The sequence below is a fragment of the Cetorhinus maximus genome, chromosome 19 (assembly GCF_964194155.1).
Source record: "Cetorhinus maximus chromosome 19, sCetMax3.hap1.1, whole genome shotgun sequence".
Classification (NCBI taxonomy): Eukaryota; Metazoa; Chordata; class Chondrichthyes; order Lamniformes; family Cetorhinidae; genus Cetorhinus; species Cetorhinus maximus.
In genome coordinates, this window is record NC_135897.1 from 31,956,217 (window position 1) to 31,982,577 (window position 26,361).

Consider the following 26,361-nt stretch of genomic DNA (forward strand, 5'->3'; position numbering starts at 1 on the left):
CTCTACCATGCTTCTCCTATGGTTCAAATCCTCCAGTTCATGCAAAAAGAGACTTGGTTTTAATAAGTTCTTATATATTCATTCTCAGGATATGGGCTTCACTGACTGGGCCAGCATTTGTTGCCCATTCTTGTTGCCCTTGAGAAGGTGGTGGTGAGCTGCCTTCTTGAACTGCTGCAGTCCATGCAGTGTAGGTACAGCCACAGTGCTGTTAGGAAGGGATTCCAGGATTTTGACCCGGCGACAATGAAGGGACGGCGATATATTTCCAAGTCAGGATGGTGAGTGACTTGGAGGCAAACTTCCAGGTAGTGGTGTTCCCATCTATCTGCTGCCCTTGTCCTTCTAGATGGTAGTTGTTGTGGGTATGGAAGGTGCTGTCGAAGGGGCCTTAGTGAATTCCTGCAATGCATCTTGTAGATGGTACACACTGCTGCGACTGTGTGTCGGCAGTGTGGAGAGTGAATGTTTGAGGATGTGGTGCCAATCAAGCAGACTGCTTTGTCCTGGATAGTGTCAAACTACTTGTGTTGTGGGGGCTGTACTCATCCAGGCAAGTGGGGAGTATTTCATCACACTCCTGACTTGTGTCTTGTAGATGGTGGACAGGCTTTGAGGAGTCAGGTGGTGATTTACTCACTGCAGAATTCCTAGCCTCTGACCTGCTCTTTTAGCTACAGTACTTATATGGCTAGTCCAGTTCAGTTTCTGGTCAATGGTTACCCCCAGGGTGTTGGTAATGGGGGATTCAGTGATGGTAATGCCATTGAACGTCAAGGGACAGTGGTTACATTCTCTCATGTTGGATGTTGTCATTGTCTGGCACCTGTGTGGCACGAATGTTACTTGCCACTTGTCAGCCCAAACCTGGATATTGTCCAGGTCTTGTTGCATTTGGACATGGGCTGCTTCAGTATCTGAGGAGTCACGAATGGTGCTGAACATTGTGCAACCATCAGCGAACATCCCCACTTCTGACCTTATGATGGGAGGAAGGTCACTGATGAAGTAGCTGAAGATGGTTGGGCCGAGAACACAACCCTGAGGAACTCCTGCAGTGATGTCCTGGAGCTGAGATGACTGACCTTCAACAACCACAACCATCCTTCTTTGTGCTAGGTATGACTCCAGCCAGTGCAGAGTTCCCCCACCATCCCCCCACCGCCCCACCTCCCGATTCCCATTGACCCCGGTCTTGCTAGGGCTCCTCGATGCCACACTCAGTCAAATGCGGCCTTGATGTCAAGGGCAGTCACTCTCACCTCAAGAGTTCAGTATTTATGTCCATATTTGAACCAAGACTGTCATGAGGTCATGAGTGGCCCTGGCGGAACCCAAACTGGGCATCAGTAAGCAGGTTATTGCTAAGCAAGTGCCGCTTGATAGCACTGTTGATGACCCCTTCCATTAATTTACTGATGATGGAGGGTGAACTGATGGAGCGGTAATTGGCCAGGTCCTGCTTTTTGCGTACAGGACATACCTGGGCAATTTTCCACATAGCCAGGTAGATGCCACTGTTGTAGCCGCTGTCACTGGGACAGCTTAGCTAGGGGCATGGCAAGTTCTGGAGCGCAAGTCTTCAGTACCATTTTTGGAATATTGTCAGGGCCCATAGCCTTCGCATTATCCAGTGCCTTCAGCCGTTTCTTGACATCATGTGGAGTGAATCGAATTGGCTGAAGACTGGCACCTGTGATGCTGGAGGCCTCCGGAGGAGGCAGAGTTGGATCATCCACTCGGCACTTCTGACTGAAGATTGTAGCAAATGCTTCAGCCTTATCTTTTGCACTGATGTACTGGGCTCCCCCATCACTGAGGGTGGAGATACTTGTGGAGCCGCCTCCTCCAGCAAGTTGTTTGATTGTCCACCCCCCATTCACGACTGGATGTGGCAGGACTGCAGAACTTAGATCTGATCAGTTGGTTGTGGGATTGCTTAGCTATGTCTACCACTTGCTGCTTATGCTGTTTGGCACGCAAGTAGCCCTGTGTTATAGCTTCACCAGGTTGACATCTCATCTTTAGGTATGCCTGATGCTGCTCCTGGCATGTCCTCCTGCACTCTTCATTGAACCAGGGTTGATCCCCTGGCTTGATGGTAATGGTAGAGTCGGGGGTATGCTGGGCCATGAGGTTACAAATTGTATTCGAGTACAATTCTGCTCCTGCTGATGGCCCACAGCGCCTCATGGATGCCCAGTCTTGAGTTGCTAGATCTGTTCAAAATCTATCCCATTTAGCATGGTGGTAGTGCCACACAACATGGGGAGGGTATCCTCAATGTGAAGGCGGGACTCGGTCTCCACAATGACTGTACAGTGGTCACTGTACCGATACTGTCATGGACAGATGCATCTGCGGCAGGCAGGTTGGTGAGGATGAGGTCAAGGATGTTTTTCCCTCTTGTTGGTTCCCTCACCACCTGCCGCAGGCCCAGTCTAGCAGCTATGTCCTTTAGGACTCGGCCAGCTCTGTCAGCAGTGGTGCTACCGAGCCACTCTTGGTGATGGATATTGAAGTCTTCCACCCAGAGTACATTCTGCAACCTTACCACCCTCAGTGCTTCCTCCAAGTGGTGTTCAACATGGAGGAGCAGTGATTCATCAGCTGATAGAGGCCAGTACGTGGTAATCAGCAAGAGTTTTCCTGGCCCAAGTTTGACCTAATGCCATGAGACATCATGGGGTCCGGAGTCGATGTTGAGGACTCCCAGGGCAACTCCCTTCCAAGTATATACCACCGTGCCGGTACCTCTGCTGGGTCTGTCCTGCCGGTATGACAGGATATACCCAGGGATGGTGATGGTGGTGTCTGGACATTATCTGTAAGGTATGATTCCAAGAGGATGGCTATGTCAGGGTGTTGATGACTGGTCTGTGAGGCAGCTTTCCCAATTTTGGCATTAGCTCCCAGATGTTGGTAAGGAGGACTTTGCAGGGTCAACAAGGCTGAGATTGCCGTTGTCGTTTCCGGTGCCTCGGTTGATGCTGGGTGGTCCGTCCGGTTTCATTCCTTTTTTGAGACTTTGTAGCAGTTAGATAGAACTGAGTTGACTTGCTAGGCCATTTAAGAGTCAACCACATTGCTGTGGGTTGGGAGTCACATGTAGGCTAGACCAGGTAAGGATGACAGATTTCCTTCCCTAAACGACATGAGTGAACCAGATGGGTTTTTACAATAATTGACAATGGTTTCATGGTCATCATTAGACTTTTAATTCCAGATTTTTATTGAATTCAAATTCCATCATCTGCCGTGGCGGGAACCTGGGTCCCCAGAGAATTACCCTGGGTTTCTGGATTACTAGGTTCAGTGACAATACCACTATACCATCGCCTCCCCTAAAGTGATAATTAGAATACACATTCAATAAAAGAATTGTCATTACTATGGTCTTGCAAAATATTTACCCCGCTTAGAAGAATTAGAGGAAACTGCAATGATCTACTTGACAATATTACGTCACCATGTTAAATGCTGAAAATTCATTACTTAGATTGGTTTCAGTAAAGATACGAGGAAACAATTTGTAAAAACTTGTAAGAAATTGGGGTCTTAATAAATAGGTACTTTCTGGAACCTCTATAGGATTTTCGAAACAGCACTGATTCTCTCTCTGGAAAGAGGATTTCTAATCACTTTGACCTCGAAACTGTTTTAGTTCAAGCTGCCATGTCGACATTCCTAAGTTGGTAGGATGGCGCCACGTGTACCTCTTCATCTATGCAGGTGCTTAGAAAGGGCCAGGATAAGACCTTCAGCAAAGCTGACCTCCAGCAGGGTGACGCACAAGGGGGCTGGTAACCACCCTGACGTTTTGAGTGCTTGTCCTGCATCCTTTGGTCAGACTAGTTTAACAGGTGATTGACACTGGGTAAGCCACCAGCCCCCCAAAAAAAGGTGTTGTGCTGGTTGTGGGGGCTGAGGTATTGGTGAGATGGCAGTGCTCGTTGGGCAGCTGCCTTCCTCAGATGGAAGATGGACCAGAGGAAGAGGAGGAAGATGAAGGAAGTGTTTCCTAACACTTCGATGAGAGAGCAGATGCTGTTATCACAAGCTACTGAGGTCAACACACTCAACCGTCCATTTGTCCCCCGGGGTCGATAAACAGCTCTCGACTGTTACGGGTCGTATACTTTTTCTATCTAATTAGTTAGTGCATTATATCTAAACTGTTGCTTCTTAATAAACCATCTTAAAATTACTTATGAATAGTCGGCTGCCTAACCATAAGCCACAAGGTCAGAATTAGGCTATTCGGCCATCGAGTCTGCTCCGCCATTCAATGAGATCATGGCTGATCTGGTAATCTTCAACTCAACTTTCCTGCCTTTTCCCCATAACCCTTGATTCCCTTACTGATTAAAAATCTGTCTATGTCAGCCTTGAATATACTTAATGACTCAGCCTCTACAGCCTTCAGCGGTAAAGAATTCCACAGATTGATGACTCTCTGGGAGAAGAAATTCCTCCTCATCTATTTTAAATGGGCACCCCATTACTCAGATTATGCCCTCTGGTCCTAGACTCTCCCACAAGGGGAAACAACCTCTCAGTATCTACCTGTCAAGCCCCCGAAGAATCTTATACGTGTCAATAAAGTCACCTTTCATTCTTCTAAACTCCAATGAGTACAGGCCCAACCAACTCAACCTCTCCTCATAAGAAAATCCCTCCATCCCCAGGATCAACCTAATGAACCTTCTCTGGACTGCCTCCAATGCCAGTATATCCTTCCTTAGATAAGGGTACCACAACTGTTCACAGTATTTCTAGGTGTGGTCTAACTAGTGCCTTGTATAGTTTCAGCAAGACTTCCATATTTTTATCACAATTTATTTCCATCCATTGTTTTATCTCCACCTTTTAGCCTATTTCGATCCCTTCCCTCCACTCCACTCCAGCCCCACTAGGGCTATCTGTCACTTGCTCGTCCTACTTTCTACCCTTAATGTCACCATTAGTTAATTCCTTAGCTAATATCACCACCGTCAACACCCCTTTGTCCTTTTGTCTATGACATCTTTGGCAATCTCTTCTTTGCCTCCACCTATCACTGGCCCTCTATCCAGCTCTACCTGTCCCAGCCCCCTCAACCATCTTATATTTCACCTCATTTCTATATTTCCTTAGTTCTTTTGAAGAGTCATACGGACTTGAAACATTAACTGTATTCCTCTTTGCAGATGCTGTCAAACCTGCTGAGTTTTTCCAGCTATTTTTGTTTTTGTTTCAGATTTCCAGCATCTGCAGTATTTTGCTTTTATTCCCTATTTTTATACTCCATTCCCTTTGAAATAAAGGCCAACATTCCATTTGCCGTACCTATTACCTGCTGAACTTGTATGCTAGCTTTTTGGGATTCATGCATGAGTACCCCCAAATCCCTCTGTGCTGCAGCTTTCTTCAGTCTTTCTCCATTTAAATAATATTCAGCTCCTCTATTCTTCCTGCCAATGTGCATAACCTCACACTTTCCCACATTATATTCCATCTGCCACATTTTGGCTCACTTACTTAACCTGTCTGTATTGGCCCTTTGTGTCATCCTCACCACTTTCCTTCCCCACCTATTTTTGTGCCATCCGCAAACTTGGCAATGGTACATTCATTTCCCTCATCCAAGTCATTAATATATATTGTAAATAACTGTGGCCCTAGCACTGATCCCTGTGGCACTCCACTAGCTACAGGTTGCCATCCTGAAATTGCCCCCTGTACATAAGAACACAAGAACTAGGAGCAGGAGTAGGCAATTCAGTCCCTCGAGCCTGCCCCGCCATTCATTACGATCATGGCTGATCTCATTTCGGCCTCAACTCCAATTTCCCACCCTTTCCCCATAACCTTTCAACCTGTTACTAATTAAAAATCTGTCTATCTCCTCCTTAAATTTAATCAGCGTCCTGGCATCCACTGCACTCTGAGGTAGTGAATTCCACAGATACACGACCCTTTGAGAAAAGTAATTCCTCCTTATCTCTGATTTAAATCTACCACCCCTTAGCCTAAAACTATGGCCTCTCGTTCTAGAATGCCCGACAAGGGGAAACATCTGCTCCACGTACACTTTGTCTATCCCCTTTAGCATCTTATATACCTCAATTAGATCTCCTCTCATCCTTCTAAACTCTAGCGCATATAGGCCTAAACTGCTCAATCTCTCCTCATAAGACAAGCCCCGCATCTCTGGAATCAATCTAGTGAACCTCCTCTGAACTGCCTCCAATTCAATTGCATCTTTCCTCAAGTAAGGGGACCAAAACTGTGCACAGTACTCCAGGTGCGGTCTCACCAATGCCTTGTACAGTTGCAACAACACTTCCCTATTTTTATACTCTATTCCTTTAGCAATAAATGCCAAAATTCCATTTGCCTTCCTTATTACCTGCTGTACCTGCACACTAGCTTTCAGCGATTCATGCACGAGGACACCCAGATCCCTCTGCACTGAAGCATTCTGAAGTTTCTCTCCATTTAAATAATAAGTCGCCTTTTTATTCTTCCGACCAAAATGGATAACCTCACACTTATCCACGTTAAAGTCCATCTGCCAAGTTTTAGCCCATTCACCTAACCTGTCCATATCCATTTGTAAATTTCTTATTTCTTCATTACAACTTACTTTCCCACCTATTTTGGTGTCATCTGCAAATTTAGCGATAGTACCTTCTATCCCTGAATCCAAGTCATTAATATTGATTGTAAATAGTTGGGGCCTAAGGACCGAACCCTGTGGCACCCCACTAGTTACAGCTTGCCATCCAGAAAAAGACCCATTTATCCCGACTCTCTGCTTTCTGTTGGTTAGCCAATCCTCTATCCAAGCTAATATATTACCCCTAACTCCGTGTGATCTTATCTTGTGTATTAATCTTTTGTGGGGCATCTTATCAAAGGCCTTCTGGAAGTCCAAATATACTACATCTACAGGATCCCCATTATTCACTTTGCTTGTCACATTTTCAAAGAGCTCTAGCAAATTAGTCAAACATGATTTACTCTTCATAAAACCATGCTGACTCTGATGGATTGCATTTTGACTTTCCAAATGCCCCATTACTACTTCCTTAATAATGGATTCCAACAATTTCCCAACGACAGACTGGTCTATAGTGTCCTACTTTCTGCCTCCTCCCCCTTTTTGAATAAATATTACCATTTTTCCAATCTACTGGAACCTTTCCAGAATCCAGGGAATTTTGGAATATTACAGCCAATGTATCCACTATCTCCGCTGCCACTTCCTTTAAGACCCTGGGATGTAGACCATCAGGTCCTGGGGGCTTGTCACCCGTTAATCCCAATAGTTTGCTCAGTACTTTTTCTCTAGTGTACCCCATCTCTCTGTTGTCTATGAGTTAGCCAGTCCTCTATCCATGCTAATATACTACCCCTAACACCATGGGTTCTTATCTTATTAAGTAGCCTTATGTGTGGTACCTAATCGAACGCCTTTTGGAAATCCAAATATATTACATCTCCTGGTTCCCCTTTATCTATCCTGCTTGTTACCTCCCCAAAGAATTCTATAAATTTGTCAGACATGATTTCCCCTTCATGAAGCCATGCTGACTCTGCTTGATTAGATTATGTATTTCTAAATGCTCTGCTATTACATCCTTTATAAAAGACTCCCAACATTTTCCCAATGATGGATGTTAAGCTAGCTGGCCTATAGTTAGCTGTTTTTTGTCTCCCTCCCTTTTTGAATAAGGGTGTTACATTGGCAGTTTTCCAATCCTCTAAGATTTTCCAGAATCTAAGGACTCTTGAAAGATTCCTACCAGTGCATCCACTATCTCTGCAGCTATTTGCTTTAATATCCTAGGATGCAACCCATCAGGTCCAGGTGACTTATCAGCCTTTAGCCCCTTTAGTTTCCCTCGTACTTTTTCTCCAGTGATAGTTATTACATTTATTTCCTCCCCATCTTTTGCCCCATGATTATTTAGTATTTTTGGTATGCTTTTAGAGTCTTCTACCACGAAGACTGAAGCAAAGTATTTATTCAACTCCTCTGCCATTTCCCGGTTCCCCATTATTATTTCTCCAGCCTCATTCTCTAAGGCGCCTATATTGACTTTGGCCTCTCTTCCTTGTTATATATTTAAAGAAGCTCTTACTGTCCGTTTTTATATTACTTGCTAGTTTACCCTCAAAGTTTATTTTATCCCTCTATTATTTTTTTGGTTATCTTCTGTTGGTTTTTAAAACTTTCCCAACCCTCTGGTTTACCACTAATCTTTGCCACATTGTATGCTTTTTCTTTCACTTTGATACTATCCTTAACTTCCTTGGTTAACCATGGTTGCTTTATCTCCCTCCTACAATCCTTCTTCCTCACTGGGATATATCTTTGTTGTGAGTCATGAACTATTTTTAAAAGTCTGCCATTGTTCATCAGCCGTCTTTTCTGCTAAACTTTCCCAGTCCACTCCAGCCATGTCTGCCCTCATTTCTTTGTAAGTACCTTTACTTAAGTTTAGCACAGGTGTTTCCGAACTAAGTTTCTCACTCTCAAACTGAATGCTAAATTCCATCATGCTATGGTCACTGTTTCCTAGGGGATCTTTCACACTCAGGTCATTTATTAAGCCTGCCTAGTTACACATTACCAGATCCAAAATAGCCTGACCCCTGGTTGGATCCACAACATATTGTCCTAGGAAACTGTCCCGAATACACTCTATGAATTCTTGCCCATGGCTACCTCTGCCAATTTGATTTTCCCAATCTACATGGAGATTAAAGTCATCCATGATTACTATACTGCCTTTTTTACATGCCCTCATTATTTCCTGATTTATTCTCTGTCCAACAGCATAGCTACTGTTAGGAGACCTATAGACTACCAGTGTCCCATCAGTGTCTTCTTCCTCTTGTTATTTCTTACCTCCATCCATATGGATTCTACATCTTCCAACCCAAGATCATTTCTTGCTATTGTACTTATTCCATCTCGTACTAACGAAGCTACCCCACCACCCTTTCCTTCCTGTCTGCCCTTTCGAAAAGTCACATACCCCTGAATATTTAGTTCCCAGCTTTGATCTCCTTCTAACCATGTCTCCATAATGGCTATAAGATCATACCCATTAATGTCTGTTTGTGCCGTTAAATCATTTATTTTGTTCTGAATGCTACGAGCATTTCAGTGAAGAGCCATTAATTTTGCCTATTTCTATATTCTGCCTATTTAGGTATCTGTGGCTTCCAAGCCCCGAAATCTTACAAACTGATAGTTGTTGCTGAAGGGACTTTAAGAAAGCATATTTAGGAACTAAGCCTCATAGAAAGCGTCCAAAATTGATGGTTGCTGAAAAACTCTGCTTTCAGTGGGCTTGATCATAACATCACTTCAATTTAATTTACCTGAATGGCAGGCTTGGGGTAAAATGAGAGATTAAGAGAGTAGAGAGTTAGATTTTCCATCCAATCATAGTCACTGGTAGAAAATCTAGTTGAGAGTGACTTCTTGTAGTGAATGTGATAATTATTTTTAAGTAAACAAAATGCAACCAAAGCCCCAAAAACCACAATGCAATAAGTTTTATTATATATATATGTATATATCTTATGCAACAATACAACCAGACAACAATTACAGTAAATGCGCTGCTATTAACATGGCATGTCAGAATAGCTATGCTGTAAATCTTTTCCATAAATATATTGTAATTAGTTCTAGAAGATTAGAATAAAAGTGCAGTACCTCTTTTGTAACTTTGGTTGGCCCTGAGACTGTGTCCTGTGCAGGGAAGAAAATAAAGAATAGTGTCACTCAAGAGACTGATTGAGAAAAAAATATTGACTGTAAAGGCAAGCAATGAACTTTACATTAGCAAAATATGTTCTATGAGGCAGAGGCAAGCATATGGTATTTAATTTAATGAGATGGACAGTTGCAATAATTGCTTGTGGGGGAGGGATACAGAGAAAATGGACTGGATTTTACAGAGCATCTGTATTCCCCACTTCCTTGACTGAAAAGTTGGTTGTGAGCCCACCAGCCCCAAAGCTGGCTGCTCCACAGTTACTTTACATTGAGAGCAACATTAATTGTTTTAGGGTGAAACTTCCACCCCCCCCACCGCCCCATCACCACCCGCCCAATCTGGGTGGAAGTCCCGCCTTAAAGAGCTACAGCCAATTGGACTGGTTGGTAGCTCTATAGTCCCAGCAGCACCAGGTTCAAGCAGTGGCCACTGCTGGGACTACAGGTAGTCCCAAAGAGAACGTGGTGATGAAGTCTGGAATTCAAGCTAAGTCCGGGGTTTTGGACAATCATAGTTGGCACACCCCAGCAAAGGGGTGGGACCCTGGGCTTGAGACACCCGGGGGGAAAGGGGACAGATTGGGGAGGGTTAAACGATGGGGTATGATCTTTGGGGGTGGGGAGGGGGGCACTCCGATGGGCACACGGGACCCCCCCAAAAGGAGGTTGCCCTTCTCTTTGCCCTACAGCAGCCCACACAATGAAAGCTGCCCACCTGGCCCCAGCATTCTCCTGCCACAGGTAAAACAGCGACAGAGGCGGAAGGAGACCTTTAAGTGGCCATTAGTTAGTTACTTCAGGACCTCAATAGGCCCAGTGCAGCCGGGTTTGCCTGACGCCTTACCTGCCCACCATGAAATGGGAGAGAGAGGTGGGGAGTTGGGGGGGTGGGGGGTGCGGCAATGGGAAGACCACCTTTTTTATTTTACAAGCCCCCCACCACCTTCAAATATGCTGGCCAAGGGCTGTAAATCCAGTCCAATGTTTTCTTCAATTTAGATTGACATGTTGTGAATATTAGCGATGTCATCACTCAATATTCTGCAAGTTCAGGAATCACACTTAAAAAGACCTACATCAGCTGATCCAATCACATGAACTGGTCAGCCTCAATTGTTCTGAGCTCTAATAGGTTGCAGGACCAAAATTGGAGCTGGATTTCAACCAGAGAACAATTTTAGATAAAATAAGATAGAAAATGCAGAAAATATCCAGCAGGTTAGGCAGCATCTGTGGTTGAGAGAAACAGTTAACATTTCAGGTCAATGACCTTTCATTAGAACTGGAAAAGATTGGAAATGTAGCAGGTTTAATCAAGTAGAGAGGCAGAGAAGAGCGATGGGGTAGGGAGGGCCACAACAAAAGGGAGGGTCTGTATTAGGGTAAAAGTTAAGAGAGCTTAAATGACAAAAAAGGATGGTAGATTTCCTTCCCCAAAACACAGCAATGAATTGGAAGGATTTTTTCACAACAGCCCAGTCATCTCATGATCTCCTTACAGAGACTAGATTTATTTTTTTATTATGGGTTTATTTAATTAATTGAATTTAAATTCCCCACCCGCTGTGGTGGGATTTGAAAACATTTTTTCTGGATCATGGGTCCAGGCCTCTGGATTACTAGTCCCGTAGTCCCGTAATCTTTGAAATGTCTCTCCTAGTTTCAATATTTTAATCAAGTAGCTCAGATTTTACAAAGAAAAATACTAATTGATTTAAGACTGCTTCGTATTTAGCAGTGTCACAAAATTAGATCACAAAATTAGAATTTATTCAATATTATACATAAACCATTAAGTACTAATGCCCAGCTTTGTATATAAAAATCTCTCTTAATTTCATTAATTATCCATAAACACTGAGGCCACATTAAACTGAAAGTAATTTATTAGGCTTGACACTTAATATATTCCAAATTCAGGACATAATTTATTGTCTTTTCTCTTTAAATCTCTTAATTTACCATCCAAGCCTCTTTTAATTTACATTCTTTATGCAGTACAATAAGTTTTGAGGCAGGCATGGGAACCCTTGTATTCACTTCAATGAGATGCAGTCAATTCATTTGAAGCTGTGCAATTAAAGAAAAGGGCCAAGATCCTATTAATGCATGTTGAAGCTGTTAAACTGCTTTTGTCACCACGAATACAAAGCACGGAGGACGTCCAAGAGATAAAGTGAAACACAAAAGGTTAAACTTGTGTCAATGAAAAATAGAACTCATTAAAAACATCTTATTATATAACAGTGCAGCAACTGATTACATTGTAAATATTTCATTAAGATTAAAATGGCTAAGACCTTCAACACCCCTAGAATCAGGAAAGGGTAAGAAAGGGCTCACCGGATAATTATGTGCCTGGGGCTGAGTTCTGCTACAACATACCCAAGAACCGTTTATTGATTAGTACATACTAAGTTGAAATACCATGCCGGGCAGGAAACACACTTCAAAAGATCTGCTATTTCTAGTATGCCACTAACACTACCGTAACTCTAGCCTGATAAGAGTGTAGGACGTATAACCGCAATCATGGGAAGTCAGTTGAGGTACTGCAAGATGGAATTTGACAGGCAGCCAAATCATTTAAAATCTAATCTATTACTACTGGAATGGAAAAAAAAAATTGTGGAATGTGTTTTGCAAAACTCAGAAAAAGCAGGGTTTAAATTGAAAAGGACCACAATTACATTTCTTTGCTCTTACAGCTCAAATGAGGTCAAGCAATGAGCTGCAAAGCAGTTTCCAAATCAAAATACATCAGCTCAGATCAGCTTTCCCATGCCACCTCTGGCCAGTCTAAGTAAATGCAGCATCAGGTGGCAGATCATTGAGAAATTGGGTCCCAGAGGTTGTGTTCCCAACCCTCCTGGAATAACCGAGAGTCCCGTGGAATCAGGCGTACCACTCCCTCCAGTAACCCGGGAAATGAGTTATAAATTTCTGGTCACAGTACGTCCCATCACACCTACTCACACTCTGTCATGTCACTAGCTGCTGTTAAGGCCTAAGGCTCTTTGATGTCACCCCACCAGCGATGCAGGGTGCCATAACTGTGTGGAAAGTAGTTGCCAGAGGGTTGGAGTGTTTGGAATTGCAAGGCTCAGGAATCACAGGCGTCAGCATTCGGAGAGTCTCTGCTTTTGTGAGGGCTCTGAAAACAAGGAGGGGGGTGGGGAGGGGGAGCGGGCATTCAAGTGTAGGGTGGAAGGAAAGAATACTGGAGAATGGGAGCTTCAGGAGGGTGAGACTGGGGACTCGGGGGTCAAGTGAGTGGGTGAGGTGAGGGGTTAATGGGTTGGAGGCAGGCATGTGGACCAGCATCACAGCAGCAGCAGCGTGGTGGTGAGTGGGAGGGATGCTGAGAGGAGCAGCAGCCAGTGAAGGGGTGATTGAAACCTAGGAACACGACTGTGGGTAAATAGTGAAAGGCTTTTTCCAGTAGTGGGCTAATGGGAAACCCAGGAATGGTTTTTAGTGGAAGACACAAAGGGGAAAGGAGGGGGAAAGTTCATGAACTGAGAGCTAGGAGACTAGTAGTGGGATTTTTCATCACATGTTTCAACAGATATACAGACAAAACTTCATGTGAAAGGAAATGGTATTATAGATATGAAAAGGGGGAATATAAAAAGATCTTGGAGTGGAAGTGGGATTACACGAGAGTGTGCCAAAACTGGGCCCAAGTGGCCTCCTCATCTGTGCTGTAATTTCAATCATTCATTGAAAACCCTCCTTTCTCAAGTCCAATCTCCAGGAATGAATTAGAAATGTTGGTGCTGAACTGATTTTCAAGCATTGTGCCCTATGAGAAGTGCCTAAACACAAAGCCCCCTGTACAATGTGTAATACCTCAGTTTGTTTCAGGTCGGTCTGTGCCGCACAGTTTTTGATGCGTTAAGTCCAAGCACAGATCTGTTCTGACCAAGGTTCCCTGTTCAAAGTTTTCACTTTCAAATGCAATCGGTGTCCAACAAGATAGGCAGAAAGATCGGGCTCATTAAAATGTGGTATGGATTGGGAGAGCCAGAGCACACTTTGGGATTCTGACCAAGGTTTCCGTGCAGGGTTGCCAACTCTGCTTTGACATATTCCCGCAGATTTGATCCTATGATATTTTCCCACTGTTTGAAAATATTATTGCACTGACCATAATTGAGTGTCTCAGTATCACCATGCCCCAAACAAAATTTGACATTTTGTTTTATGGCAGTGAATAGTATCATTTATAAATCAAAGAAAGAAAAAAGGAATAGATTTATGGCTAAATATGTTTAAATAAAAACTTCTTGTGATGTTCTGCAGCTCTGATCATGATGTGAAACATGAAGTAAATAACACTGATTGAACAAAATGATGATATATGTAATTTCTAATTAAAGTTTCTACACAATTTTATGACTTTTTAAGCAGCAAGTTATAAACGAAATAAAACAAAACCAAAACCAAACCTAACTCTGCTCAATGACACCCCATACCCCTGAAGCTCAGCTCCAGGGAGATATGTAGCAAAGCTACCTGACACACTAAACAAAACGTAATGGCTCAGAATGTGCTGTCAGCGGTGAAGTGACAGTGCTGGCCAATGACCTCAATGAGAGCTGTCCAAAGATCTAGGTGATTTCGGTAGCATGGATTTCAAATTTCCCAATCTTAGCAATCTCAAGCTTCCAGGTTGTCATCGAGCAGGCTAAGCAGCCAATCACATTGAAAATTTTTCAGACAGCAAACCAGGAATTAAAAGCATTAATTACCATTCATTTTTAATCACTTTACAATCATCAAAAAAGATTGGAACATACACATGGGATTAAGGTAGAAGTTGAAATATCATAAACTTTAAAAAAAAATCTTAAAAATCTACAGAATTTTGTTGCAGTGGGGAATTTTGACATTTCACAAATGTAAAATTGATTTTTCAGGACCAGAGAGGTTGTTCATCAAAAATTATGAACTTGGCATGCTGCTAAGCACCCAGTTAGGTCTCATTCAACAAGGCATAAAAGTGGTAGTTCACCTCAATTCAAATGATTTCTGAAGGTTTCCACCAGCAAGCACTGGAACAGTGCATTCTGTGGAGAAGCAGGGAATCACTGTGTGAGAAGCAGGGAATCACTGACAGCAACTTCTGGGTTTCTGCATTAAACGGCACATGTGTGGATACCTGCAGTTGCTGTCAGTTTCATAGGGTGATGGGGAGTGCTGACAGTTTTGCCATTGTTGCAACTGCAAAATTTGGGCCCAAGTATGACAGTGCACATCACAAAACTCTCCCTCTCCCATTGTGTTGCTCCCCTTCCCTCCTTCAGTTTGTGTTTCTCTCTCCCTCTGCAGTTGCTGTCTGAGGGTTTGGAGAGATACTAGTGATTTCTGTTGGCCCAGATGCTGTCAACCTCACCAACAGCAATAAAGCTGAATAAACATTAATTGTGGGGGGTTTTGTGGGCTTTGAAAAGAGTTTGGTTTCAAGTCGTAACAGTCAGCATACAGCACGTGTACAAACCATACAGACAGGGACTGTGTTGTCACCAGCAATGGTCAGGTGTCCAAGCACCCATTCCAGTAGACTCCTGTTGAAAGCTTGGGGCAGGTGTGGGAAATCATATTTCAGGGTGAATATCAGCAAGTTAAAACAGAATCGTAGAATAGTTACACAGCACAGAATGAGGCCATTTAGCCCATCAAGTTGCAAGAGCAACTTAGCTAGTCCAACATTCCCCTGTCCTTTACTCAGCCCTGCAATTTTTCTCTTTCCAGATAATTATTTAATTCCTTTTGAAAGACACAATTGAATCTGCCTCCACTATCCTTTCAAGCAGTGCGTTCCAAATCCTAACCATTCAGTAAAAAAAGTAAAAAAAATATATTTTCCTCATGTCCATTGGTTCTTCTGACATCAGCTTAAGTCTGTGTCCTCTGGTTCTTAATGCTTCTGCCAATGGGAACAGTTTTTCTCCATCAACTTTGTCTATATCCCTGTTCTTGAGCACTTCTAACAAATCTCTCAACCTCCTCTTCAAGAGAACACAATCCCAGCTTCTCCAATCTAGTCACGTAATTTAAGTCCTTTATCCCTAGAACCGTTATAGTAAATATTTTCTGCACCTTTTTATAGTTAATTGATTATTAATAGGCAGAGCTATTTGGAGCATTGCATGTCTCACTATCAGTTATCTTTAGACTACCACAGTTGTTTGTTATGAAGGTAATCTGAACATTACTACTTTACCATTATTTATCAGTGCAATTTCAGAGAGTTACCATCTAGTTGCTGGAGGAATCAAAATTGCTTCCCTGATTTCCGGTTCCCCCTCCCCTTTTCCTAGCTTCCTTGCCCTTAGTTGGCTTCCTTCTCTGCCTTGCCTGCTCACTTAACTACAGGTGACTAAAAGTTGTGAAGTAAATGCAAAAATATTTGTGGAAGTCATGAAATCAGATGTCATGTGTTCAGGTGTCACACAGTCATGTGGTTAGAATATCTTGTCATTAAACCTCCAGGGATGCCTCCAGCCAGTTAGCAGCCCTTCCCAGATGCATAAACTCAAGATCCAGGTTTAATCAGATTCAGCTTCCTCCTCACACCAATGTGAAACACACGAGATAAAATCTGGTGCATGTCCATGTGGAATTGGAAAGGTGGCATTTTCATATTACTTGCTTAATAACTACTGTTCATTGTAAAATGGACTCAATGTGAATGCTGGCTCACTTACCCAGACCAAAGACCTTTCCATGGTGTCAGATAAGCTGCAGGTAACTTTTTTTTTAAAAAACACACAAGACCAAACCAAGCCAACGTGCAACCATGGCAACAGGCCCTTTCTGTGGAATCCCATTGCGGACCTTATAAACCATATTAGGCTCAAGTTTGTACAATGACTAATAAATCCATTCTGGCAACTTTCCCACAGGACTTCATCCTTCAAATTGCTGTGTAAAGTGAAGGAAAGAAACCAGGCCAGCAATGTATAAAATGAGGTAGAGATCTGAAATGAATTGTTACAGTGCAATGCCACAGGATGCAAAACCCTCACATTAATGGCCTCGCATGTTAACTGTTCTGCCACCCCAATCATTGAATGGAAAATACTGGAATTGAACAACCAATCATCAATTAATTTTTAAATTAGGCCCTGCCATTAAGATTAGCATTCCCAGCCATACTGGCTTCTTCACCTGCTATTAGGCCACTGATCAGCTGCTGGCAGTTAAAGTTAAATAAATATTGTTATGATCCCAGTAGAGGCTGATAAATTTTAAAAAGAGATATGAATTTCCCAGTGGCCAAAGCAAAGGATCACACATGCGAAGATTTCATATTCAGACTTTTACTGTAACAAACACTAAAATCATCATAGACTAACTATTACTTAGTAGGCAGCTAATAAAACTGAACTTTGGAAAATAAATTCCCTATTAACTTCTTAATACAACTAGAAACCCCATGCCACATTTATATATTACACTGCACTCTCAGCAGAAATGTAATTTTTTGTTTAATATCTCCAGCTCCTCCAAGCTTTAACAGGACCTCTGCTCCCTGCCCTACAGGGTGAATCTTCCAGTGTTCTTAAACAAAATCCCCTTCATTCAATCCTTTGAGCATAATCAAATGGATTTGCAGTAGCAAGGTACCCTCTAGTGACTCCGTGGTCTAACTCTTTGCAAGTTTTGTACCTTCGAACCAGGAATCCATCCTCAGCAACACAATGCTTGCTGGTTAAACCAAAATCGTTCCTTTTTTCCCCACTTGGCATTGCGATTCTTCATGCCCAAAATCTTTCAGTCCGACTCAGAGTCTGTAAACAGCAGGAACAGTTGCCTCCTGGTGTTAAACATTGCACCTTACTTTCTATAAGATTGGACCTGGGCCTTTGTCCCCATGGCAACCCAGTCACATGGCTTTTTGTAGGTCACATCCCCCTCTCCAAACTACTCCATTTTACCTTTAATTAAACGACACAGTCTTATAAAGTCCAGCGGTCATAGCAATACATATAGAAATTTAAGTGGTGCTTGCTTCAGGGCTTATTCAATGAACTCTCTCTGGGATAAGTCTGTTTAATGTATTTGCCTTTTAATGCTGCAAGGTCTCTTTCAATTCACCTCTCATCCTTATCACCAGGACCCATGGCTTGGTGCCCTCACCAAATTTCAAGTTGCTTGCATGCACATTTTTCTAATTTAAGTGAGATCTTCAATTTTTTTTATTTCTTTAACAGGAATTCAAATCTTTTTCAGGAGAATGCCTTGCAATATGACTGATATGGCTTTGGGCAAATATCGTTATGTGATTACCTGGTGGATGAATCAACTGCCATGATAAACCATCTGCACTACCACCCAGACCTGCTGGATTTGTTTTCACGGTTCTCAGTTACATTTGACACAGAACTACATTATTTGGGTAGGAAAATGTCCCTACAAGCAACATATTGAAATTAATGAGACTTGTTGCACAATATTGTTGTGTGTCGTATCATTTTCTTTGTGTGCATGCACATTGGGATTTAAAAACAGCTGGAGAAGAAGCAGCTTTATTGCACTCTGTGCTCCTGTGTTGGTTGGCGGCTTTGTGGATTACTTGTTTTAAAGAGACTATGAGCGGAACCGTCCCAGGTTTGCACTACGTGCAGTAGCGGGTGGGTAAAATGATGTTTTACCTGCCAACCGCATTGGCGGGTTTTCACGTTATATCGTCCCAAACTTGCGCCACTGGTTATGCATTTCCGGGAAACACGCCGTTCCAATTGCAGGCGGGCTCTCATTCGCCTACCCGCCATCACCTCGCCGCTTCATCAAGCCGGGCACCATACTTAAAGTCCAGCTGCGCACACACATCTCAGTGCTTCCAGCCCACAACTACCGCAGGGAAGATATCCACGAAAAGCAAAAAGATTGCAGCCCCCAGGTTTAGTGATGCATCACTGGAATGCCTTTTGGACGCCTGGAGGATACCGCGGTGTCCTCTACCCCTGCTCTGGCAATAAGATGGGCAGCGGCGTGACCAACCAGGTTTGGGAGGCCAAGCTGATCAGTGCCAATGCTGCACAGAAGAGGTTGGCCATCCAATGCAGATACAGGATGAATGATCTCATTCATGCCACCAGAGTATGGTGCCCATCTCATCACTCTAAACTCATGCTCACAATACCATCACACATTCAATGGCATCTCATGGAGCATCACCACCCATTCTCACACACATACCCTCACATGTCCATCTGGTCTCATCTCCTCTGGAGACTGCCTCCTCAGCTCTCACCATCTTGAGGCCACTTGCACAGATCAATAGGTGCCCCCACACACACCCTGGGACGCCCGCCTTTCCCTTTACAGCTGCAGCCTCTTCCCTTGCCTGAAGCCACCTCTCCCCCTTCGCCAAGCAAGCCCTAGCCTTGTAGCCATTGAAAAGCCACCCACACATGGCTGATCTGGTAGGTAAAGATCTGCCTGTGAGCACCCATAAAAGTGATGTGGTGCTGTCTGTGAAGCCTGGCGCTGATGACTGCGAGTGCTGGCAAAAACAAGGTAGGCAAACAAACCTTGAAGTCCCGAGCAAAGTACAGCCCGCCAGGTGTATGTTGCTTATGCACTGTCATGAAACACATCAGCGTGTTTTCCCACCAACAAGGGCGGACGATCCAGCCGGGGGAGGGGGGGGGGTAATGATTCCAGCGGGCTGATCTTATAATGATATGCTAATGTATTACAACGAGGTTCCCGCCATCTGATGGTGGACGCAGCCCCGCCATCGGCAGGCTGAGTGGACGATTACGAACTGGTTTCACGTCGTTGTCAAACCGATAGTGCCATGTTGTCTGCTCATGCCACTGCACACGCCTGACACCGGCAGGAATGGAAAATTGCAGCCTATGTAGTCAAAATGGTGTCATAATAAGGGAGATCAGCACTTTATGTTCTGGAATGAGCATTATTCATATTACAAAATATTAACCTAATCACAAAGCTCAAGATGCATAATGGGCAGAATTTTCTGCCTGTCGGGCGGGCGGACCCGACCCAATCTCCGGCAGGCGCGGAGCCGATCCCCGCCAGAGAAACAGGCCCTGCTGCCATTTTAAGTAATTGGCCCGCCCAGCATGACGTCCGGCGGGAAGCACTATGCGCTTCCTGTGCGGGCGGGGGGATTCCCCAAAAGCCAGAGTGCGCTCTTTCGCGCACGCGCATGGAAGAGCGCACATCTCGCTGAGGCAAAGTGCAGCCTCAGGGGGATCGCTGACACTTTTAAAAATAAGAAAAATAGAAAAAAAATTCCCTAACATGTCCCCCTGATATGACAATGTCACATGAGATGGGACATGTTCATAATTCACATAATAAGTTTGTTAAACTTTTTAGAACCCTACATGAAACCTCATCTCGCCGTTGGATGAGGTTTCATGTTTTCTCTATTTGCTGCCGGGGCTCCTGGCCGACCCGCCAACCTTAATTCCCAATTGTATAATTGATCCTGTCAATGGCCTCAATTGGCCATTGACAGGTTGGCGGGCCCGCAGCTGATTTTGCTGCACCCCCGCCTACCTGAAAATTTAAATAGGCTCGGATGACATCGGGGGTTCCGCCTGACGTCATTCCGCGTCATTTTACGCGTCGGTGAGCGGGCCCCGCCCCCTGCTCGCCAACGGCAAAATTCTGCCCAATGTTTTGAGAAAATTTGTATTAAAAACAAACACCAAGACAAGTGTCTACCACCAAGAATAACAACAAGCACTTATAGCCTCTCTACAATCAATGATGCCCCATCACTACTTTTTATAGCTTCAATTGCATTAGCTTCAAGGGCCAGGGCGACAGCATGCAATGGAACTAAGAGATACACGTGAAGAAAAAAAAGGCTAAATTGCTCACTTGCGTGAGGATTCGTCATTGGCCTTGCTTACAGGAGGTGCCAGGAATGATTAATTTGTTAGCAACTAGCTGGCCTCTATTTTTTTATAGCTTCTATCCATTTTTTTTTAATGCAGTGCCAGAGGTCTGCCTATTGTCTGCAGCAGAAAATGTCATGTGTGAAAATCATGACAAACTAGGCAACAAGGCCAGTCGTTTCAAAAATGTGGGCAGGCACCGAGTGATAACAGAACATAGTCACCTAAATAGAGTGTGACCAGTAAGCTATGTACTTGGAAGCAGCTCTCTTTGTTGTATCACGTACTTGAAGTTCTTTAACAGCCATGAAGAGCAGCCTCAAGGTAATTTGTCTGTACCTTCAAGTCACAAATCTATAGTGAACAAAGACTAGTGAAAACAAGGTCCTCTATCCATTGAATGGGTAATAAACAATTCTCTGGAAACATCGTTTCTCTAGCGATCACCTGCCATTTGATTCAGAACAGAATCTCTTTCCCCCTCACTAACACACTGTACATTTCCTGGAATGAGTTAACTATTCCATAACCTGCCAGCAACAGAAAACAGATATAATGATTATAAATGGTTTTTTTTAACAAAAGGGTAATTGGGGATACTAGGGTGTACAGTTAGGTATTAGCTAACTCCTGTAATGAAACTGGAATGAATTTGGGAGGTCTCATTTCAACTTCCAATGGTCATGAGCCCTGCTGCTTTTTTGGTTCCCAGATGTTAATAATCACACTTTAAGCTTGGAAAGATCAGAAACCCTATGTTTAACTTTGCCATGCTGTCTTGTGCAATAGAAGGACCAGATTAAACTGGTTCTGTTATGCTTCACGAGTCTCTACTGCAGCCGTGAAATGTGGCCCCCTGAAACACTTAGACATAACAATTAGTTCCTAGCTCTTTACAGATATTTACAGATAACACAATATATAACAAGCCCAAAGTACAATACTTTTATGATTTGAGCATAAACTGGCAACCTTATGGTGACTTATGCTGGGATTATTCTTCCAAAGCCAAGGCACAGTTTCTCCAGTATGGTAGAAAGAGCTTTATTCATTACCTAATTATGGCATAACTGAATTGGGACTGTTTGATGTCGACAGTGAATACCCAAAACGTACAGCAGTCCATTACACAGCATTCAGGAAAAAGAAACCTCAAGCATTAGACTGCCCTGAAAATAATTCACAAGTGCAGCTACCATTGATGCTTCCTACAAGTAGAGGTGTTGTAGCTGATTTGAAACTAATTTTTATACTGTGCCAAGGAAGGAAACTTTCCAACTGAGAAGTAATACATGAAAATGCTGAGCAACAACTGGAGTACTGAGGCTAGAAAAGCCAAGATACTGACCCTGTGATGTATTCTGACTCTCCATCACTGGTTCATTTCAAACATCCTATGGGAGGCAACAGAATTCTTTTCGGGGTAAGAATGAGAGAAAATCCTGCAGCATTTAATTGGATAAGCTCTGAACCTGGTTATATTTTGCCACATGCTAAGGAAACAAGGGCAGCTGGGTCATTTGAGACCTCAGGAGGTGGTTGCCCTGTCTTTTGGCAAATCGCCCCAGGCCCAGGTAAAAGGTCTCACACTCAAATAGTTACAAGCCATGGAAAACTGTGGAACCGGCAAATTTTGGTGGTGATGGGAGGACAGCTAGGACCTAAAGGGACCAATGGCTGCTTAGAAGGTGGAGGATCTTTTGGAAAGAGGAATAGTGTTTCCTTCAAGCACCCGAGGAAGGTAATGGGAAACCACCCCGTATTCTTTTCCCTACTGCTCAGTGAAGTTGAAAATGGGAGGCTCTTTACGTATCACAGTGGCTCCCTCTGTATCTTTCCCATCTCAAAGCCTATCACCATAGCAATGTTAATCACATGGGCCTTGTATCCAGGTAGAGATGCTGATTAGCTATCCTTAAGACCCCCAACTCTCTTTCATCTAGGAACTAAATGGATAGTTTAAAGTACAACTGTTTACAATCTACCATTCTCAACATTTTTCTAGGACTTTGGAGACTCTCAATCTCCAAACATTAACAACTTGCACCTTTTCCCCAGGAAAACAATGAAAGTCTTCCTGTAATCTCTAACAATCAAACCACAAAAGCTTGCTGTCATGCAGATGTCAGAACAGGTGACATGACTCCCTTAATTTTTACCCCAAATTAAAGACACAGTCCAAAAACATAATCTCAAACCTCATAACTGTAACATTGTTCAAACCAGCCCAATACAAATTGATAATGAGGTGCCATTTTATAATTTAGTTGAATATCAGACTAAATATATATTGTTTTCCCAGTGTATATTGATTTGAAAGTTTAGATGGAATGTTTTAAATTAATGCTGGTTGCAGTAGAAATAGGAATATTCTGCAGTTTTTGAAAACACAAGAGTTTTGGAGAGATCCTCAAAGGGCTCTTATACCAGGTTTTACATGAACACCACTCAACTAATTCATCTTTAAATATTCCACAAGGCTTATTTTCAAAGCCATCTAAGTTGTACTGAGCTGGGCCAGTCACAACTGCATCTCGCCTCTCATCCCTTCTTGCAAGGTATCACAATTCCTCGAAATCTGGAACGCACAAGCAACTGTACTGAAAAATGGGGCTTTAAGCTTGGATTCCACTTCCTAAATGTAGATGTTTCTATGCAAATGAGCTTTCTCATCTTCTCAGTTCACTGATGCAGAAGGTCATGGGAAGTGTTAAGTCAAAGAATGTCATTGTTCTGGCACCTGAACTGTCCTTTCCTTCACAAGTACAGCAATATAGAAGCAATCAGTTCCTCATGCATGTTAATTACATGAGCTTTTGCTTCATACACATTGCCCTCAGAGTTTAACCATTATATTGTGCTATAACAGTCTGCTCCACAATTAGTCTCTCACTGACACAAGTAGGCCATACATCTGATATTATACATTGTCATATTTCTTACTGATGTAGCCTTAGAACTACATAGCTTCCTTTTCTAGATATATATTTTTCCCTAAATGCATTGCTCCTTCACTAGTGGGTTTCTGGTGTGTGAAATTAGACCCCACCTGGCAGGGTGACCTTGTTGTGCAAGGCAACACATCCAGGCAGAAGCTATTATTTAAAATATAATCCAAGATAATCTATCTGGCTTTATCAGTGAGGGACTGTAATTAGAACTGGACTTGAAGAAATGTTGATAGCATTTAAAAGAAGAGAAAGCATCAATTATCTTCCAATTGATAGCAATTTAGCAAGGCCACTTTATTGTGTACTGTGATAGTTCTTGACTATTTGCATTACATTTCGAGGCACCATTTTAAATGCTCACTTTCACCAAACACCCTACTGCCACCCTTCAGAAAAATGACTGAATATCTGAGGAATTTCCAGTGCCAAGGGTTATATCATGTTTCACAAATCACCAAGGAGTTTACACAATCAGGAACGCTATTCTGAGATCCATGGAAAAAAGTGCCCCAAAGATTGATATTTGACCGGATTTCTCTATGTATGGCTTTTAATTGATGGAAAAAGTGTCCTTTAAAGCTGATTTCAAGGTAATGAAAGCTTGGAGTCATGTAGTGACTTTGAATTTCAGCAAGCGTTTAAAATCAGCAGTATTCAATTCAGTCTTTATGGCAGGAAATCGGCCTCCCTTACCTTACCTGATCTGGCCTATATGCGACTCCAGACTACACAATGTGGTTGACAGTTAACTGCCCTCTGAAATAGCCTAGCGAGCCAGTCAGTAATACTAGGCTGCAACAGAAAAGTCAAAAAGGGATAAAACTAGACGGATCACCCAGCATCAACCTAGGCATTGGAAATGACAATGGCACACCCTACATTGTCAACCCTGCGAAGTCCTCCCTAATAACATCTAGGGACTTGTCAAAACTGGGAGAGCTGTCCCACAGATCAGTCAAGTAACATCCTGACATAGTCATACGTACCGAATCATACCTTACAACTAATGTCCTCTATCACCACAACTGGCTATCTCCTTTCCCACTGGCAGAGGACAGACACACCATAGATGGCAAGCAGAGTGGTATACAATCAGGAAATTATTGTCCTGTGAGTCTACAAATTTAACACTGGATCTCATGAAGTCTCATGACATGAGGTCAAACATACTCCTCCATGATGAACACCACTTAGATGAAGCACTGAGGGTTGCATGGGTACAGGATATACTCTGGGTGGGGGACCTCAATGTCCACCACCAAGAGTGGCTTGGTAGCACCACTACAGACCAAGCTGGCCAAGTCCTGAAAGACATGTCTGCTAGGCTGGGCCTGCAACAGGTGTTGAGGGAACCAAGAGGAAAAAACATATTTGATTTTGTCTTCACCAATCTACCTGTCCCAGATGCCTCTATCCATGACAGTATTGATAGGAATGACCAAAGCACAAACCTTGTGGAGATAAAGTCCTGTCTTCACACTAAGGATACTATGCATCCTGTTGTGTGGCACTACCACTGTGCTAAATGGGATAGATTCAGGACCAATCTAGCAACTCAGAAGTGGACATCCATGAGGGAATGTGTGGGCCATCAGCAGAATTGTATTCAACTACAATCTTTACCCTCATAGCCCAGCATATCCCTCACTCTACCATTAGCATCAGGCCAACTCATGTTCAGTGAGGAGAATAGGACAGCATACCAGGAGCAGCATCAGGCATAACTAAAAATGAAGGGCAAATCTGGTGAAACTACAACACAGGACTGTATGTATGTCAAACAGCGGAAGCAACATGCAATAGACCAAGCTAAGCAATCCCACAACCAACAGATCAGATCAAAGCTCTGCAGTCTGCCACATCCAGTTGGGAATAGTGATAGAGAATTAAACTAACCAGAGGAGAAAGGTCCACAAATATTCCCATTGATGGGGGAACCCAGCACATCAGTGCAAAAGAAAATACTGAAGCATCTGAACAATCTTTAGCCAGAAATGCCGAGTCGATGATCCATCTCAGCCTCTTCCTGAGACCCTCAGCATCACAGATGCCAGTCTTCAACCAACTCAATTCACTCCGTGTGTTAAAGAAATGGCTGAAGGCACTGGATACAGCAAAAGCTGTGGGCGCTGACAACTTCCCAGCAAAAGCACTGAAGACTTGGGCTCCAGAATTAGCCGCGCCCCTAGCCAAGCTGTACAGATACAACACTGACATCTACTTGATGATGTGGAAAATTGTCCAGGCACATCCAGTCCACACAAAAAAAAACGGGGAAAATAGAATCTGTCCAAATACCAGTCCAGTTTACTCTCAATTATCTTCTGGTTCCCACAAGTTAGAAATAATCACACTTTAATCTCAAAATGCTGGATCTTCATCAAGTGTATTTCTTTCAGCTCTCCAGGTGCTGGTGGACTAATAGACTCATGTTACGACCAGGATAGGAAGAGTGTGCAGTCGATCTAGCCCCACTACTCCACAGGTCATACCATTAGTTTAAAAGTTTAATTTACTCACTAACATAGCCAATTGTTTACTTTCACTACTGGCACCCAGAATAAAAGAGACTTTAACCAGGCTTCTTTCAATAAACAACAAACTTATTAGTTATTATAAAACCAGCACACACACACACACACACACACTTCTGCCAAATGTTAAAAGTCAATGGTGCATAGGCAAAGGATAGACGGTGAAGTTCTTGAAATGGCGTCTGGGTTACACAATTGGTCCCTCA

At 43.1% G+C, this 26,361-nt stretch overlaps 1 protein-coding gene across 1 annotated transcript in view; it reads right to left on the minus strand.

Moving 5' to 3' along the window:
* Positions 1–26,361, minus strand: part of clstn2a (calsyntenin 2a) — a 524,817-nt gene that overhangs the window by 359,011 nt on the left and 139,445 nt on the right. Inside the window, exon 2 of the mRNA XM_078563666.1 lies at positions 9,719–9,754. Coding sequence (XP_078419792.1) covers positions 9,719–9,754 — 36 coding nt within the window. The remainder of the gene's footprint in view (positions 1–9,718; positions 9,755–26,361) is intronic.